The sequence below is a fragment of the Oncorhynchus gorbuscha genome, linkage group LG02 (genome assembly GCF_021184085.1).
Source record: "Oncorhynchus gorbuscha isolate QuinsamMale2020 ecotype Even-year linkage group LG02, OgorEven_v1.0, whole genome shotgun sequence".
NCBI lineage: Eukaryota > Metazoa > Chordata > Actinopteri > Salmoniformes > Salmonidae > Oncorhynchus > Oncorhynchus gorbuscha.
Window position 1 is genome coordinate 80916738 of NC_060174.1, and position 19967 is coordinate 80936704.

A 19967-nucleotide genomic window follows, 5' to 3' on the forward strand; every position below is an offset into this window, starting at 1 on the left:
ATGGTCGATTGGTCTTTTGGCATGAAAATGACCATAGGAATTGGCAAGACAGCACAAAAAGATATGGGACCAGGCCACTGAGCCTCATCTAAAACCACAGGAATGCGGAGCCAGAGCAGGGAAAAGACTCACAAACTCTCTACAGTGTCAGGCTCCAGTCCTTTGAAACATGATTGAGCATGTTGTGCCAAGAATAAGATCATGTCTTATGCAGTTTTGGCATACAGTGAAAGGTATGACAAAAGGGTTCGAATTACTACACCTACTGTATATTGCATTTGTTGAACCTTTGCTTCTCAACTAAAACCATAGCTTTTTATTGAAATCAAAACCAAATAGGCATTTCAATATCAAAGCAAACATGATGTTGTGAAGCTCAAGTGGTAAATTGATGGAAAGAGAGAAAATGAGAAAGGGACTTTCACAATCCATCCACATTCCTGCTGGGTCTATTCCTGAGCATTGACACACTGACATAACAGACAGCTGAAAAGACACTGATTTGTTTGTCAAGACAATCCACGGGTGATTATGGTGAAATTTCTTTATGGAAGGGTGACATCCCTTTTCTGATAGCTTGAAGAGATACAGTGCATTCAGAAAGTATTCAGATCCCTTGACTGTTTCCACATTTTGTTATGTTACAGCCTTATTTTATAATGTGACTCGTTTCTGGAAACTAGGCATGACTACCTCACAGGAGAGACATTTGAACGTAAATGTTTTTTAAAATCTAAACCATTTTTGGCAGAAATGCTTTCTGGAACATATGAACTTTCATGTGCCTTAATAACTGACTTAATAACAGACTAGCCATGATTGGCTGAGATAATGAGTGGGCTGGACATGCCGAGAGATGAGTTCGGATTGGTCTACCATATAGCTCCCTTCTGTCTATTGAGCTGGTCAGTATGTGTAGGTAATCCAGTCTAAAGCGGCTTTAAAAAAAAAAGGTATCTCGTAGTGGAATTGCATAATTGTTGCTCTCCACTTTCTGGAGGACCGAGCTCGATAGAGCATGATAGGTAAGGAGATGGAGAAAACACCTCTCTCCGGATCACATCTTTAAACTAAGGGCAACCATGGCATTTGTGACAGGGAGAGGCGTCCATCCATGATGTATATGGGTAAGATAGTCTAGCTAGGTACATTTTCAGATATTACACATTTCTAATTTTGACAGAAAGTTGTTTTCATTTCAAGTTAAAGTACACTGTTAGCTAGCTAGCTAATGTTAGCTGGCTAGCTCGTTACGTGTATGATCTTATTATTCATATCTCAGAGCCACTTGCTAGTTTAAACCTATTGTTAGTTAGCTAACATTGAACCTGATTGGTTAGCTACCTGCAGATTCATTGAGGGTAGTAAAGTTATGAATTGGGATTATGGTTCATTGTTTACCTAGCTAGATATCTACATGTCTTAACAAAAGACTTCACTATGCAAGTAACCATTTCATTAGAATGTCACTGTGACAACAGCTGATAGCTGGTAAATTTGCTCTGGATATCTACTCCAATTTCAGAGCACGGATAAGATAGTCTAGTTAGCTACATTTTCAGATATGACATGTTTCTAATGTTGACAGAAAGTCATTTTCATTTGAAGTTAATGTGTACTGTTAGCTAGCTAGACCCTTGCTCCCTTCGGTCTCAACGTAGACTTTGATCTGAAGCCATTCTTGTGATTATTGTGACTTTGCCATTGTAATTGTTTGTAAACTTTTGTAGTCAAATGAATTTATGATCGTATGCTATCCATTTGTTGTTTGTATGCTGTTCTTTGTATACCATTTTAATATTTGATAATTAACCAATGATATTAGGCCACTCTTGGCCATGATTACAGACACCTGTATCTTTTGACACTACATAAACGAGTCATCCCGCAGTGTTTGTGATTACCCTGATAAAGACAGCTTGGCTGTCGAAACGTTGGTAATTACATTTTTGCATCTGAGCTCCTAGAGTGTGCGTCTCTCTTTAATTTTCAAATAAAAATGGTAAAACATTTAAAAAGTTACCCTTTTTAGATAAAACTGTACTAAATATAATCACTTCACCAAATAATTGATTAAAACATTATATTTTGCAATGCCTCAACAACACTCTGTAGAGTAGCACTATGGTGTAGCCGAAGGACAGCTAGCTTCCGTCATCCTATGTGCATCTTGTTTCCAAGATGGCGTAGCAGTAAGTCGTCCTGTCGTATTGTGTCCCTTGTATATATCGTTTCTTTTTAGCTTTTACATATTTTTCTTCGCATATCTTTAAAAACATTTTGCTAAACCTAAGCTTCCAAATACTCTCCTGCAACCCGCCTCACCCAATGTAGCTACTTTTTCCTAAAGTATTTATATTTACTTCGGGAACCGGAACCCCTCAACTGAAGCTAGCCAGCTAACCACCAGCTATACTAGCGGTCTTCAGCTAACAGGTCATGAGCTAACCTTTACCTCCGAAAGCTCTCGCCAGTTCGAACAACGCGACGCTAACCAGAGCATAACGGACCTATTTATTTTTTATCCCCGGATTCTCACCGCAAACGGAACATTTTTCAGCTGGATCTTCACAACTAGCTATCTAGCTAAACTGCAACCCCGGATGATTACTCCTGGCTAGCATTTCCACCCACTTAGCTTGAAGCTAGCCCGATCAGAGCCTGTGCTTACCACCGTAGCATACTCCTGGGCTACAATACCCGGGCCCACGACCGGTCTATCGATGTCACCGCATGAAGAGGAATAAACAGACTCACCCCATCGCGATGTCCCCCAAAGGCTAACTATCTAGCCCTTGCTATCTCCTTGCTTGCTAATTCGGCCTGCTAACTGCTAGCTTGTTTAGCCCTGGTCCGCTAACTGCTACCTTGTTTACCCCGGCCTGCTAACTGTTAGCTTGTTAGCACAGGCCTGCTAACCGTCTGCATCGCCGCGTCCCAAACACTCACTGTACTTTTTATCTCTTTCCGATTTTTAATTTGTTTATACCTTCCGGAAACCTGCTTCACCCAATGTGATACGGAATCGCTATTATTTTTAAAACAAATACAAGAACCTCCAGAAGCTAACCAGCTAACTAGCTACAAGCTATTTAGTCATTGTTAGTTTTTTAACCTGGATAACACTCGCCAGTCCAGCTTCCCTGCCCCATCCACCGCTGCCCCCTGGACACTGATCACTTGGCTACATAGCTGATGCACGCTGGACTGTCCATTAATCACGGTACTCCATTCTGCTTGTTTGTTTTATCTGTCGGCCCCGTTGCTAGTCAACGCCATTTTACCTGCTGTTGTTGTGCTAGCTGGTTAGCTGTTGTCTCACCTACTGTTTTAGCTTGCTTTCCCAATTCAACACCTGTGATTACTGTATGCCTCGCTGTATGTCTCTCTCAAATGTCAATATGCCTTGTTTACTGTTGCTCAGGTTAGTTATCATTGTTTTAGTTCACAATGGAGCCCCTAGTTCCACTCTTTATACCCCTGATACCTCCTTTGTCCCACCTCCCACACATGCAGTGACCTCACCCATTACAACCAGCATGTCCAGAGATACAACCTCTCTCATCACCACCCAGTGCCTGGGCTTACCTCCGCTGTACCCGCACCCCACCATACCCCTGTCTGCGCATTATGCCCTGAATATATTCTACCATGCCCAGAAACCTGCTCCTCTTATTCTCTGTCTCCAACGCTCTAGGCGACCAGTTTTGATAGCCTTTAGCCGCACCCTCATACTACTCCTTCTCTGTTCCGCGGGTGATGTTGAGGTCAACCCAGGCCCTGCATGTCCCCAGGCACCCTCATTTGTTGACTTCTGTGATCAAAAAAGCCTTGGTTTCATGCATGTCAACATCAGAAGCCTCCTCCTTAAGTTTGTTTTACTCACTGCTTTAGCACACTCTGCTAACCCTGATGTCCTTGCCATGTCTGAATCCTGGCTCAGGAAGGCCACCAAAAATGCAGAGATTTCCATACACAACTATAACATCTTCCGTCAAGATAGAACTGCTAAAGGGGGAGGAGTTGCAGTCTACTGCAGAGATAGCCTGCAAAGTAATGTCATACTTTCCAGGTCCATACCCAAACAGTTCGAACTACTAATTTTGAAAATTACTCTCTCCAGAAATAAGTCTCTCACTGTTGCCGCCTGCTACCGACCCCTCTCAGCTCCCAGCTGTGCCCTGGACACCATTTGTGAATTGATCGGCCCCCATCTAGCTTCAGAGTTTGTTCTGTTAGGTGGCCTAAACTGGGATATGCTTAATACCCCGGCAGTCCTAAAATCTAAGCTAGATGCCCTCAATCTCACACAAATCATCAAGGAACCCACCAGGTACAACCCCAACTCTGTAAGCAAGGGCACCCTCATAGACGTTATCCTGACCAACTGGCCCTCCAAATACACCTCCACTGTCTTCAACCAGGATCTCAGCGATCACTGCCTCATTGCCTGTATCCGCTACGGAGCCGCAGTCAAACGACCACCCCTCATCACTGTCAAACGCTCCCTAAAACACTTCTGTGAGCAGGCCTTTCTAATCGACCTGGCCCGGGTATCCTGGAAGGACATTGACCTCATCCCATCAGTTGAGGATGCCTGGTCATTCTTTAAAAGTAACTTCCTCACCATTTTAGATAAGCATGCTCCGTTCAAAAAATGCAGAACTAAGAACAGATACAGCCCTTGGTTCACTCCAGACCTGACTGCCCTCGACCAGCACAAAAACATCCTGTGGCGGACTGCAATAGCATCGAATAGTCCCCGCGATATGCAACTGTTCAGGGAAGTCAGGAACCAATACATGCAGTCAGTCAGGAAAGCTAAGGCCAGCTTCTTCAGGCAGAAGTTTGCATCCTGTAGCTCCAACTCCAAAAAGTTCTGGGACACTGTGAAGTCCATGGAGAACAAGAGCACCTCGTCCCAGCTGCCCACTGCACTGAGGCTAGGTAACATGGTCACCACCGATAAATCCATGATTATCGAAAACTTCAACAAGTATTTCTCAACGGCTGGCCATGCCTTCCGCCTGGCTACTCCAACCTCGGCCAACAGCTCCGCCTCCCCCGCAGCTCCTCGCCCAAGCCTATCCAGGTTCTCCTTTACCCAAATCCAGATAGCAGATGTTCTGAAAGAGCTGCAAAACCTGGACCCGTATAAATCAGCTGGGCTTGACAATCTGGACCCTCTATTTCAGAAACTATCCGCCGCCATTGTCGCAACCCCTATTACCAGCCTGTTCAACCTCTCTTTCATATCGTCTGAGATCCCCAAGGATTGGAAAGCTGCCGCAGTCATCCCCCTCTTCAAAGGGGGAGACACCCTGGACCCAAACTGTTACAGACCTCTATCCATCCTGCCCTGCCTATCTAAGGTCTTCGAAAGCCAAGTCAACAAACAGGTCACTGACCATCTCAAATCCCACCGTACCTTCTCCGCTGTGCAGTCTGGTTTCCGAGCCGGTCACGGGTGCACCTCAGCCACACTCAAGGTACTAAACGATATCATAACCGCCATCGACAGTACTGTGCAGCCGTCTTCATCGACCTTGCCAAGGCTTTCGACTCTGTCAATCACCATATTCTTATCGGCAGACTCAGTAGCCTCGGTTTTTCAGATGACTGCCTTGCCTGGTTCACCAATTACTTTGCAGACAGAGTTCAGTGTGGCAAATCGGAGGGCATGCTGTCCGGTCCTCTGGCATTCTCTATGGGGGTGCCACAGGGTTCAATTCTCGAGCCGACTCTTTTCTCTGTGTATATCAATGATGTTGCTCTTGCTGCGGGCGATTCCCTGATCCACCTCTACGCAGACGACACCATTCTATATACTTTCAGGCCCGTCATTGGACACTGTGCTATCTAACCTCCAAACGAGCTTCAATGCCATACAACACTCCTTCCGTGGCCTCCAACTGCTCTTAAGCGCTAGTAAAACCAAATGCATGCTTTTCAACCGATCGCTGCCTGCACCCGCATGCCCGACTAGCATCACCACCCTGGATGGTTCCGACCTTGAATATGTGGACATCTATAAGTACCTAGGTGTCTGGCTAGACTGCAAACTCTCCTTCCAGACTCATATCAAACATCTTCAATCGAAAATCAAATCAAGAGTCGGCTTTCTTTTCCGCAACAAAGCCTCCTTCACTCACGCTTATAAGCTTACCCTAGTAAAACTGACTATCCTACCGATCCTCGACTTCGGCGATGTCAGTTTATCACAGTGCCATCCGTTTTGTCACTAAAGCACCTTGTACCACCCACCACTGCGACTTGTATGCTCTAGTCGGCTGGCCCTCGCTACATATTCATCGCCAGACCCACTGGCTCCAGGTCATCTACAAGTCCATGCTAGGTAAAGCTCTGCCTTATCTCAGTTCACTGGTCACGATGGCAACACCCATCCGTAGCACGCGCTCCAGCAGGTGTATCTCACTGATCATCCCTAAAACCTACACCTCATTTGGCCGCCTTTCGTTCCAGTAATCTGCTGCCTGTGACTGGAACGAATTGCAAAAATCATTGAAGTTGGAGACTTTCATCTCCCTCACCAACTTCAAACATCAGCTATCTGAGCGGCTAACCGATCGCTGCAGCTGTACATAGTCTATTGGTAAATAGCCCCCCCATTTTCACCTACCTCATCCCCACACTGTTTTTATTTATTTACTTTTCTGCTCTTTTGCACACCAATATCTCTACCTGTACATGACCATCTGATCATTTATCACTCCAGTGTTAATCTGCAAAATTGTAATTATTCGCCTACCTCCTCATGCCTTTTGCACACATTGTATATAGACTCCCTTTTTTTCTACTGTGTTATTGACTTGTTAATTGTTTACTCCATGTGTAACTCTGTGTTGTCTGTTCACACTGCTATGCTTTATCTTGGCCAGGTCGCAGTTGAAAATGAGAACTTGTTCTCAAATAGCCTACCTGGTTAAAGGTGAAAAAAAAAAAAAAATGAAACATTGACTTCAATACAAAACCTGCACTGCCGTGCATAAAATGTGCTGAGTAGTTGACTCGAAGAGAGAGAAAGACAATAGTTGAACAGTTTTGAACAAATGAAAGGCGAAGCAAGAGAGCGAGAGAGACATTGTCATTATTTTCACTTTCAGTTTCACTTACTTAGCTAGCAAATACAGCTAGCTAGTTTAGCCTACTCAAACACCCTGCTCAAACAACGGGATGTTATGTTAGCTAGCTGGCTATGACTATCCAACACAACACTGGAACTCTTCTAAGTCAAGGTAAGCTTTTGATTTTACTAATTTATTGCCACAGGGGCCCGCCGACTTAAAGTAAAGCTAAACTGCTTACTGACTGTACACTGTAATGTTACTGCATGATTGTATTAGGTTTAGTAATGCGTTAGTTCTATTAGCTATGTTGGCTATGACATTACTTTAGCTAATATGGCGACAGCGATGTAGGCTGTGTGTCGCAGTTATGATATGGTTTGGTTGGAAAGGTGTATTCACCTGGGCACATACAGCTGATGTGTTGTGCACTGATGTCCACAAGCGACGAAGGGAAAAGATGAGAGGAGGAGAGCACATAGATGTGAGAAGGAATAAAACGTGGCTGTTATGAAAGTGAACTGTGTTTACGCATGATCAGGGGTTTATTCATTCTGCCGATTCTATTTAAAAATGTTTCTTAAACGGAACAAAACGGGGATAAACATACCTGAATTTATTCAATAGAAACTCGTTTGCAACTGTTAGATTAACGATTACACCCCATATCAGCTAGATGCAAGCAAGAGTGTGCAAGGCGGTATTGAATGTGTTACTGTCTGTCCATGTGTCAGTGACTGTCACTTCAAATTTTTCTCTCGACCTGTGTGCACCTAGTTGTAAACTTTCATTCATAGGCTAGGTTGTGGCAACCTCATGATGGGTATTGGGAAAATTTGAGTAGTAGCCTAAACCTAACGCTGTTACATTGAACAGGGTGAATGGAATTTGAATAACAGTCATTCAATATGCAGTAATAGAAATAAGGCCATGCTCACTAAAATAATTATCGTCCTCCCTCATCTTAAACAGCACTGACTGCCACTGTCTGCTACAGTGAAACCAGTGGTCCGGACTGACCAGGGCCATTGTATCACTAAAGCTCTGCTGACATGCTGACATTAACACACAGCAAATCAAAGGATTCAACCACATATTCCTGGAGCCTTACGGTGCTTTACAAGGCTAAATAAAGTTGGCTGTCATGTCAAATGCATTCTTCTTGTGTGATTTATAGAACTACAGTATGTTCTTTCAAAGCAAGTTGGGCAACCCCACTAGATTTCTACCCATTAACACCTCACAGAGAACTCCAGATTTAAGATGCAGGCCAGGCACAGCAGCACAGCACAGCACACTACTCCTATCACTGAAGGCCAGGGCCAGACCGATCCTCTTCAGCTCCCTATCGAATCCTATCCTTCACAAGCAGAGCAACGCCAAATATACCCTTACATACTGTACACTGGTCCATCTTTGGCAAGCATGACAAACTGGGCTGGACTGGGGGGTTGTGTAGGAAAATCTGATAATAAGTCCATTATTGTCACTGGCTCAAATGTAGGATTACTCTGTAATTTATCAAACGTATAACATCATTATGTTTATAGAAGATTGTCTATTGCAGCTCAGGGCACATTGAACAAAGGTACTTGAAAGTAGGCTAGGGTGACCCATTATTTCCCACAATTATGCAGCAGTAAGCATCACTGAAGGTCTCTGTTCAAATAATGACACAGAAATGTTAAGATATGCTAATGATGAAGATGGTTGGATATCAAAAAAAGGTTAACCTTAGAAACTCCCGACCAATCAAAAGGACACCAACTGAGACAGGGGTCTGGGGCACCTCCATCTTTGTTAGCCCACCGTCTCCCCTTCAAACCAAGGTCAGTGGAATATTCTAGCTGAATTATTTCACACTAGATCCAAAGATGACACCATGATTGTCCTGCTGCAACTGCATCATGCCACGCACCGCCACTCATACATCTTCTAGGAATTGACTGAGCCCAAAGTGCAGCCACTCATAGATTAAATGACAGACACCCTCATCGCCCCCTCTCCAGCTTGTCCTAAACTCCCGCCTGGGCCACACATCACAGTCACACTGAAACCAGTCTTGTCTAAAGTCTCAGTGCACAGTCCTGTGTGGTCCTATGTGGTCAATTTAGCACTATACACTCACTGTACAGTAAAGGTCCATTTATATTGGAACAGCATGGGATGATTAAGTACTGCCGTCATTTTTATGTGAATTACAGTTCAGAGTCTGACCGCAAGTGGGATGCCTTTTTACCTGCTTGTTGGCCCGTGATAGGAAATGTACAAAGCATCGTTCCAACACTAATGTATTAAAATGTTGCTTTAGTCTCATTGGATAAATGTATCTGCTAAGTGAATTATAGCCTACTGTAGCTATTATATTAGTTTGAGTGCAGTGTATGACATCTGTGGGTGCAACCACAAACTAGGCCTAAAACATGACCAACTGCTGTAACAGGGCGAGCAAAGCAGGACAAACTAAGGCATCAATCTTTGTTTAAATCTATTATCATTCTTAACATTCAACCAATCAAACTTACTGACAGTCTAAGTTATAAATCAATGAAGTTCTATGCAAAACATCCAAAGGGGACTGGAGAACAACAAAACACACCCATCAACACGCCTGTGGCACGACTAGGCTATTGCTCTAGCCTAAATATAGCCAAAGACACTTTGCTTTTATGTGACAGTCAAAGAGCTCCTGAATGTGAATGACAACAGAGCAGGGCTGGCACAGGCATACAATTGATGACCATGAATGCATAGCGAATCTTCTTAATGAAGTAACTGAAACATAAGGTCTCAACTTACTATCATAGGATTCATTATATTGAAACACCTTGGTAATTACTATAGCATTATGCAAGGTACGAGGTCACCACAGTCCTACTGTAGCTAGATCGGCTGAATATCAGTTTCAATGAGAGAATGGATTGTTTAATGTCAGTAATGGCCTGGCACCTGCTTCTTGCAGCCAAGTTGCTCCTATTCCATCTCCCCATTCCTGCAGGCAGCCCTTGGCGACCACACATCTCCATCCATCTCATTATAGTTTCCTTTTCTGTTTTCTACTATTTTTCTACCTTCTCAGTGACACTGGCCTCTACTGCTGTCACATTCCCCCTAAGTTTCAGGCTTTTGTTACACAGGAACTGGCCAACCAGATAATATAGGAATATAGGAACATTAGCAATGGGATTAGATAGGGATTCATCTAGGTTAATAGACGGGTGTGTTGTTTAGCAATGAAACCGATGCGTGCAGATCTTCAGGACAAAACATATTGGGTTGGTTTAGAACTACAGAATTATTGACAACATGTAAACTATATTTTGTCTTCAATAAAATTTTATAAGCTCTTATTATTTCTCAAAGACATAGTTGCGAATCTTTACCACATTAACATTAGATGTGGTATAAGTCAAAACTCCTCAAAACAAGACATGGTATCAAAAACAAATTCAACTAGCTAAAATGGCAGGTAGCCTAGTGGTTAGAGCATTGGGCCAGTAATGGAAAGGTTGCTAGATCGAATCCCCAATGTAAAAATCTGCTGTTCTGAACATGGCAGTTAACCCACTATTCCTAGGCTGTCATTGTAAATAAGAATTTGTTCTAAACGGACTTTCCTGGTTAAATAAAACAAGTCACCTATGATTCCCCACGTGGCAGCTTCTTGTCATTGTTGCTATCTGACCGTTCAGAATCATAACACACAGCCTTCTACTCATGCAATGTGTGTGCGTCCTTTTGATGTTGTTAGGAAACCTGTCTATAACTACCTGTGTCTTGTCTGCTATCAAAGAACATAGCTATCTTGGGATATGTAGCCTACATTGTACTCATCACCTAATTTTCCCCATGTAGAAAAAGAGCATAAAATGGTGATGGACACTTAGTTACAAGCCCCTGTTTCAGTGAGCGCATACTCTGCTTGGCACTGTTACAGCCAGTCCCCAGTGTGGGCATGGCAGAGGGGGTACAATGCCAGCTTTGTGCCCCCCCCCCTTTCCCCTTCAGCTCAAACACAGACAATGCTCAGAGGCCTCATACAAGTGATGCAGTCTGTCCGAGAGAGGGGGCGTTGAAAACTCGTCGCTCCTTCTTCACCTTCCAGCTTCTGACATCTTTCCCTCAGTTCTTGGCCAAACATTGGAGATGGCCTGGGGTTGCAAAAGTGTCAGTGGAATCTTGTGTAAAGCCAAGCATATTATAATAAAGAACAAATAGCCTATTGTCTCTTTATCACCCGTGATTTCCAATATCAGAAACCTGAAATTCAAAAGGTTGCTGAATGGGTGGCAGGTAGCCTAGCAGTTAAGAGCATTGGGCCAGTAACTGAAAGGTCACTAGTTCGAATCCCTCACATCTGGTGATGTGCCCTTGAGCAAGGCACTTAGACCTAGTTGCTCTGGGTAAGAGTGTCTGCTAAAATATGAAAATGAATAGTAAAGCAAAGTTCTCTGTGGTCAAGAAAGGTGTCAGAGTTTGTCAACCTTCAAAACAACGGTGACACTGTAGAATAATAAGATGTTTTAACATTGCAGTAACGTTTTGTAGCCTAAATAATGGAACAAATCCAAACTTTTAATAGTGGACAAACGCTTCTGTATCAATGGAAAAGAGTAAGTCTGGTCTATAGATTGCAATGGCACGCCGTCACGTCACTGCTCTAATCTCTGATTGATCTAGAGAAACTAAGTGGCTGTGGTGTTTTGCAGAAGTCAAGGACAGGGGCCCATAGAGCCCCACAGTGGAGGTGTTATAATACCCATAAAACCAGGCGGTCAAACAGGGAAATGGTTCCAATCGTTTTTACACCATTCATTTTTCCCTTTAGAGATTATAGAAACACTCAAATAAAATAAGAGCTGCGATTCATGTAGGCTTACCCTGGCGTGATATTTTGATAACCATGTAAATCTCTCTCGGACAATTTTTTACATTTTTATATACAGTATATATATTTTTGGGGACTTTTACACCTTTTTCTCAATACAGTTTTGTCCCATCACTGAAGCTCCTCTACGGACTCAGGAGAGGCAAAGGTCGAGAGCCATGCGTCCTCCGAAACACGACCCTGCCAAGCAGCACTGCTTCTTGACACACTGCTCGCTTAACCGTGTAGCCAGCCGCACCAATGTGCCTGGACAAACTTTTATTAATATATTTGTCTCTATTTAATCTCATATTTGAAATTGCTAATTAGCTTCAAAGTAGACATCTTGGAAGATCACAAATCCCTGCAAGCTCCTGCATGTCATCTCTATCTGAAACCTTTGCTAAACAGGTATTGTGCCAATTTAAAACTTGCACAAGACAATTCACAGAACTGTCAAATGAAAGACATTTTGCCTATTTATTCATTACTACATTTAGCTAACATTAGACAGTTAATCCAGAGATTCTTACCTTTGCCTCGATTTGGCATTCTTGTCCAGTTAGCAGCTGTCACGACCGTTGGTTGAATTAATGGACCAAGGCACAGTGTGCATAGAGTTCCACATGTTCATTTGATGAAACTTACAGAAAACAATAAAGCGCCAAAACAAAACGTGAAGCCAATGTAGTGCTCGCAGGCAACTATACATGGACAAGATCCCACAAAAACAGACTGCCTAAATATGATCCCCAATCAGAGACAACGATAGAGAGCTGCCTCTGATTGGGAACCATACCAGGCCAACATAGAAATGACTACCCACCCTAGTCACACCCTGACCTAACCAAAATAGAGAATAAAAAGGATCTCTGAGGTCAGGGCGTGACAGGACCCCCCCCCCCCCTCCGGCCACAAAACCTCAAACCTGTAGGGGAGGGTCTGGGTGGGCATCTATCCCTCCCCCAAAGGTGCGGACCCCGGCCGCAAATCCTGACTCGATAGGGGAGGGTCCGGGTGGGCATCTAGCCTCTGTGGCGGCTCCGGTGCGGGACGTAGACCCCGCTCCGCTCGCAAATCCGCCATCTTCTGTGGCGACTCTGGTGCGGGGATCGTTGCTGGAAGCTCAGGTCCATGGATCGTAGCCAGAAGCTCTGGACCGTGGATCGTCGCCAGAGGCTCCGGGCCATGGGTTGTCACTGGAGGCTCCGGGCCATGGATCGTCACTGGAAGCTCAGGGCCATGGATCATCACTGGAGGCTCCGGGCCATGGATCTTCACTGGAGGATCCAGACTGGGAACCGTCGCTGGAGGCTCCGGACTGGTAATGTCACGGTTTTCATATGGTGAAGGAGAGTCGGACCAAACTGCAGCGTATATATTGCGATCCATGTTTAATCAAACAATGTAAACACGAATAAACACAAACACTACAAAACAATAAACGAAACGAAAACCGAAAAGAGCCTATACTTGTGTCAACTAACACAGCACAAGGACATCAAGACACTCAGGACAATCACCCACAATACAACCAAAGAATATGGCTGCCTAAATAAGGTTCCCAATCAGAGACAACGATAAACACCTGCCTCTGATTGAGAACCACTTCAGACAGCCATAGACTAACCTAGAACACCCCACTAAGCTACAATCCCACTATCTACACACCACATACAAAAACCCATGTCACACCCTGGCCTGACCAAATACATGAAGAAAAACACAAAATACTTTGACCAGGGCGTGACAGAACCCCCCCCCCCCCTAAGGTGCGGACTCCCGAACGCACCTCAAATCAATAGGGAGGGTCCGGGTGGGCGTCTGTCCACCCGGACCCCACTCAGTGGACGTGGACCCCACTCAGTAAATGTCGTAGTCCCCTCTCCTTGCGTCCCTAGATAGTCCACACTCGCCGCCAAACATGGCCTAGTATTCCTCACCCAGAATCCCACTAGACTGAGGAGCAGATCGGGACTGAGGTGAAGCTCGGGACTGAGGGGAAGCTCGGGACTGAGGGGAAGCTCAGGAGTGAAAGGAAGCTCAGGAATGAAAAGAAGCTCAGGAGTGAAAAGAAGCTCAGGAGTGAAAAGAAGCTCAGGATTGAAAAGAAGTTCAGGAGTGAATGGATGCTCAGGACTGAGGGGCTCTGGCGCCTCTGGGCTGAGGGGGTCTGGCGCCTCTGGGCTGAGGGGCTCTGGCGCTTCTGGGCTGAGGGGCTCTGGCGCCTCTGGGCTGAGGGGCTCTGGCGCCTCTGGGCTGAGGGGCAGCAGCGCCGGACAGGCGGGAGACTCCGGCAGCAGCGCCGGACAGGCGGGAGACTCCGACAGCAGCGCCGGACAGGCGGGAGACTCCGGCAGCAGCGCCGGACAGGCGGGAGACTCCGGCAGCAGCACCGGACAGGCGGGAGACTCCGGCAGCAGCGCCGGACAGAAGGGACCACCTGCAGGGAGGAGACAGAGAGACAGCCTGGTGCGTGGGGCTGCCACAGGAACCACCAGGCTGGGGAGACCTTCAGGAGGCTTGGTGTTAGTTGGAGCCTGAAGGACCGGGCTGTGGGGGAGCACTGGAGCTCTGGTGCGCAACCTTGGCACCACTTCCCCAGGCTGGACAACTACTCTAGCCAGGACCCTCCAGAGCGCAGGCACAGGTTGAACCGGGCTGTGGGTAAGCACGGGAGATCTAGTGCTTACTACACGCACCTCTCCCTTAGGCTCCACTCCCACATTTGCCCGGCACGAGCGGAGCGCAGGCAGAGGACGCACTGCACCCTCCCAGCGCCCCGGAGACACAGCACGCAGAGCCGGTGCAGGATAACCTGGACCAAAACTGCGTACCGGCGACCAGACCCGCTGAGCAGGCACCATATGCCCTGGCTCAATGCCCACACTCGCATGGCACTTTCGGGGGGCTGCCCTATAGCGCACCGGGCTATGGGCATGCACTGGCGACACCGTGCGCTTAACCACATAACACGGTGCCTGACCAGTAATGCGCTGCTTATAATAAGCACGAGGCGTGAGCTCAGGTCTGCTACCTGGCTTAGTACCACACCTCGTCTGCCCCCAACCCCCCCCCCCCCAATTTTTTGGGGGCTGCCTCTCGTACTTGTCGCACTGCCGTGCTCCCTCCTCATATCGCCGGCTCCTCTCTCCGGCTGCCTCTGCTCTCCTAGCTGCCTCCACCTGTTCCCATGGAAGGCGATCCTTTCCCGCCAGGATCTCCTCCCAGGTGTAGCAACCCTTGCCGTCCAATACATCCTCCCATGTCCATTCCTCCTGTGATGCTGGCCGCTGTTGTTGCTGCTGCTGCTGCTGTTGTCGCTGCTGTTTACCACGCCGCTTGGTCCGAGTTAGGTGGGTGATTCTGTCACGGTTTTCATATGGTGAAGGAGAGTCGGACCAAACTGCAGCGTGTATATTGCGATCCATGTTTAATCAAACAACGTAAACACGAATAAACACAAACACTACAAAACAATAAATGAAACGAAAACCGAAAACAGCCTATACTTGTGTCAACTAACACAGCACAAGAACATCAATACACTCAGGACAATCACCCACAATACAACCAAAGAATATGGCTGCCTAAATATGGTTCCCAATCAGAGACAACGATAAACACCTGCCTCTGATTGAGAACCACTTCAGACAGCCATAGACTAACCTAGAACACCCCACTAAGCTACAATCCCACTATCTACACACCACATACAAAAACCCTTGTCACACCCTGGCCTGACCAAATACATGAAGAAAAACACAAAATACTTCGACCAGGGCGTGACAGGTAACTGTAGCTGGAGTCTCTGGATTGCAGACTGTCGCTGGAGGCCTGGTGCATGGAGCCGGCACAGGACGTACCAGGCTGGGGAGACACACAGGAGGCCTGGAGCCGGTACAGGACATACCAGGCTGGGGAGACGCACAGGAGGCATGGTGCGTGGAGCCGGCACAGGACGTACTGGGCAGTGGAGGCGCCCTGAAGGTCTGGAGTATAGATCTGGCACAACGTGTCCTGGACAGATGACAACCTTCGCACGGCAAGTGCTGTGAGCTGGCACAGGACGCACTGGGAGCACTGGAGACACGGTGCGTAGAACTGAGTAGCTGGAACGGTGACACACACCTCAGGGCGAGTGCGTGGAGGAGACACAGGACGTACCGGACTGGGGAGGCGCACTGGAGGCCAGATACGTGAAACTGGTGCATATGACACCGGACTGGTGTCATGCTCCTCAGCACGCCCGCTCTGCAGCGCTCTCAACGCCAACACCTCTCTCCCGAATCTTTCGTCAAGTTCCTCACTTGACTCCCTGACTGGCTCTGGTTCACCCCTCGGCTCTGCCTCCCCCCAAACATTTTTCGGGCTGTCTTTTGGGCTTGCGTCCTGGCTGCGAACCCTGGTGTCGTCATTGTTCCTCCTTCGCTTCTTCCGCCTGTTTCCATGGCAGGCTTTTGTCTCCTGCCATTATTTCCTCCCAAGTCCAGGATGTCCTCCACTCCTGGCTTTCCTCCCAGGCCCAGGATCCCTGCTCCTCCTGGGCACGCTGCTTGGTCCGTTGGTGGTGGGATCTTTTGTCACGACCGTTGGTTGAATTAATGGACCAAGGCACAGCGTGCATAGAGTTCCTCATGTTAATTTGACGAAACTCACAGAAAACAAAGCGCCAAAACGAAACGTGAAGCCAATATAGTGCTTGCAGGCAACTATACATAGACAAGATCCCACAAAAACACAGTGGGAAAAGCCTGCCAAATATGATCCCCAATCAGAGACAACGATAGACAGCTGCCTCTGATTGGGAACCATACAGGCCAACATAGAAATGAAAAAACTAGACTACACACCCTAGTCACAACCTGACCTAACCAAAATAGAGAATAAAAAGGATCTTGTAAGGTCAGGGCGTGACAGCAGCTAATTAGCATTTATTGTTTTGCGGGTGAATACAGGCAAATATATTGATAAAAGTCACCTTGTTCTACTGAGATTTACATGGTTATCATAACAATTGGAACCATTTCCCTATTTGACTGCTAGGTTTTATATTTATTACGAGTCATACTGTGGTGCTCTATTCTGGCCAAAGCTGGAGCAGTTAACAATTGACAGGACAGGAAGCCAGGTGATCAGCAAATGGGTGGAGGGCTGAAGATGCCAGTTGCACAATCTCTGTGTGTGTGTGTGTGTGTGTGTGTGTGTGTGTGTGTGTGTGTGTGTGTGTGTGTGTGTGTGTGTGTGTGTGTGTGTGTGCGTGTGCGTGTGTGTGTCTGTGTGTATGTGCTCCAGAGGCACTGTACTACTATGGCTGACCCTGTAAAACAGCATATTTCACTGCACATATCTGGTGTATGTGACAATAAAAAATGTATATTCACTTTAGAAGACAACTTTTGTCAGTAATGCAATGTTAACAAGACATGCCACATATATTTCTCAATCTTAGGAAAGAGAGAATGAGAATGCGTATTTAAGTGATAATGCCCGAGAAGACGCTGTTTGGAGGATATATTGTCACGGGTGTTGTTAGGCCCAAAATGAAGTTGAGTAATGAATAAATTAGCAACAAAAGACAGCAAGGTTTAAACATATATCTGCTGTTGAAAGCTAAATGTTAGTCTAAAAGAAATGTGAGATAATGTCTAGATGCTTTTTATAGTGGAGATCAAGTTTATAATTTGCCTGGCTGGGCTGACGAGACAGTGAATTACGCAGTTAGACTGAAGAGAGTAAACAAGCATTTTAACTTCATAGATTTAGGCGGTGGTCATTTGTGGAATATACACCGTCTGGAAGGCAGTTTTAACCAATTAGCATTCAGGATTAGACCCATCCGTTGTATAAAACGGAATAATAGTGATTAGATATGTAGCTAGCTAGCTAATAACTGGGAAATTATTTGAACATTTTCTTAAAATGGTACATGAAGATTTCTAAAAAGAAACATCAGAACTGGCATTATGTAATAACATGTTAATATTAGCCTTTGTGCTACTTTGTAATAAATGCATTATGCATTGAGCAACCTCACTCCAGGCTATTATAGATTTTATTAAAGATAGCAAAGCAAGAAATATGCAAACCATTACATCATTGTAACTCGCATGTAAAGCTTGCGTAAATTGTGTTTCAAATGTTACATTTATTTTAATTGGTTAGGCCAAAGTAAATCAGAAATGTATTATTTTATTCTGAATTCGATAGCAGGCAAACCTATTGCAGACCAGAATCGTCTGGCTAAAGCTAGCTACTGTGTATCTCTATCTAATACAGTGAGAAACAATGACTGTAGGTGAGAAAAAATGGCTATAGCTAGCCACTGCCAGTTAGCTGCACACTGGTCTTTTGGCGCACTTCAGCCAACCGAGGAACTGTCAGGTCGCTACTTTGAGTGATTGCGACAGTTTTCTCACTTTTACATTGTTTAATGTTTACTCACCTCTATCTTGTCAACATTCCTGGCACATCCCACAACCTTCATGCCGTGCTGGACAAGTGCCCGTGCAACAGCCGCTCCAATCCCGACCGAGGCTCCAGTCACGAGAGCTACTCTGCCTTTCCACCGCTCCATTTCAATTGATTATTTGGCTATTACAAAGACTAGCTAGCTAGTTTTCAAAACTGTGGTAGTAAAACGACAGATTTCGTTTACCTATGTCTATTGAACAGTCACAATAGACATAACAGTTACTTGTTTATATGGGGCGGTCTGTTACACGATTCAACCCTCCCTTGTATTGTTTTCGTAGCATCCAGGAAAAAGCACAGCGCGGAAACCCTGCGCTCGGGATTAAATATTAAATGACAAACATTGCGCTGTATTTGGTTGACGTCCCCTTCCGTTTGTTAATTTTAGCGCTTTTACTTTCGCAGACCTGAAACCGCTGCATTGCTGAGCCCTCTTTGCAGAATTTATGAGCAATAAAGAAAGACATTTATATTCAATGAGTTTATTAGTTATTAGATGTACTCTAGGAGACAATTTCATACATTTCCTTCAAAATGTATTGACTTTGGTCAATAATTGATTTAGGCTAAATGCAAAACGTATCTACCCAGTCAAAATGTAATGTACCCGTCCGGTAAACCATTTGTAAGCAATAATCAAATCTTATCTCAATGATAATAACAAACACAAGGACAATGTAGATTTAAAATATATATGTTTTCCTATTTAAATTAGTATAATTTAATAATGCTGTAATAAATGCACCACGTGGGCCATGATTGGTTAGTTGGAACCACAATTCAATTATGCAACGTAAATACAACAAAAGAAATGCAACAATGTGCACAAATTGAGACAAGTCACTGTCCTCACTGGACCCTCTGTATCTTCGGACTCAATATGGACTCTGAGTGTCCCGACTGATTCCCAGGTCCTCTTCCGGGAGACTGAAGGTACATTTGGGACGAGCACACTGAGAATGCCACTGTCCTCCTCATACTTCCTTTTATGTTCAGAGGATTTCCCTCTAGCTGTCAGCAGCCTGGGCTTGTTGAAGGACTGTACTCCCTGCTCCTTTTACAGGTGACCCTAGAGGTGAGGAGACTGTCAGAGTCCTCTGATCATTTTTTCGTCTTAGAGGGTGTGTCCTCTGGCTGAAATCGATTCTGTGGCAGTCCTATGGCAGCCCTTTGGTACTACAGAGACATACAATGCATTCAGAAAGTATTCAGACCCCTTGACTTTTTCCACATTTTGATTACATTTATTCAATAATTTTTATCCCCTCATCAATCTACGGTCGTGGCCAAAAGTTTTGAGAATGACACAAATATTAATTTTCACAAAGTTTGCTGCCTCAATTTGTATGGTGGCAATTTGCATATACTCCAGAATGTTATGAAGAGTGATCAGATGAAATGCAATTAATTGCAAAGTCCCTCTTTGCCACACAAATGAACTGAATCCCCCAAAAAAACATTTCCACTGCATTTCAGCCCTGTGACAAAAGGACCAGCTGACATCATGTCAGTGATTCGCTCATTAACACGGGTGTGAGTGT

General features: G+C 45.3%; 1 protein-coding gene across 1 annotated transcript in view; it reads right to left on the minus strand.

Annotated features, from left to right (window-relative positions):
* Positions 1–18733, minus strand: part of LOC123994594 (dehydrogenase/reductase SDR family member 11-like) — a 44390-nt gene extending 25657 nt beyond the window's left edge. The window contains exon 1 of the mRNA XM_046297383.1: positions 18398–18733. Within this exon, the coding sequence (XP_046153339.1) occupies positions 18398–18529 (132 nt within the window). The 5' untranslated portion in view covers positions 18530–18733. The remainder of the gene's footprint in view (positions 1–18397) is intronic.
* Between the last annotated feature and the right edge of the window lie 1234 nt (positions 18734–19967).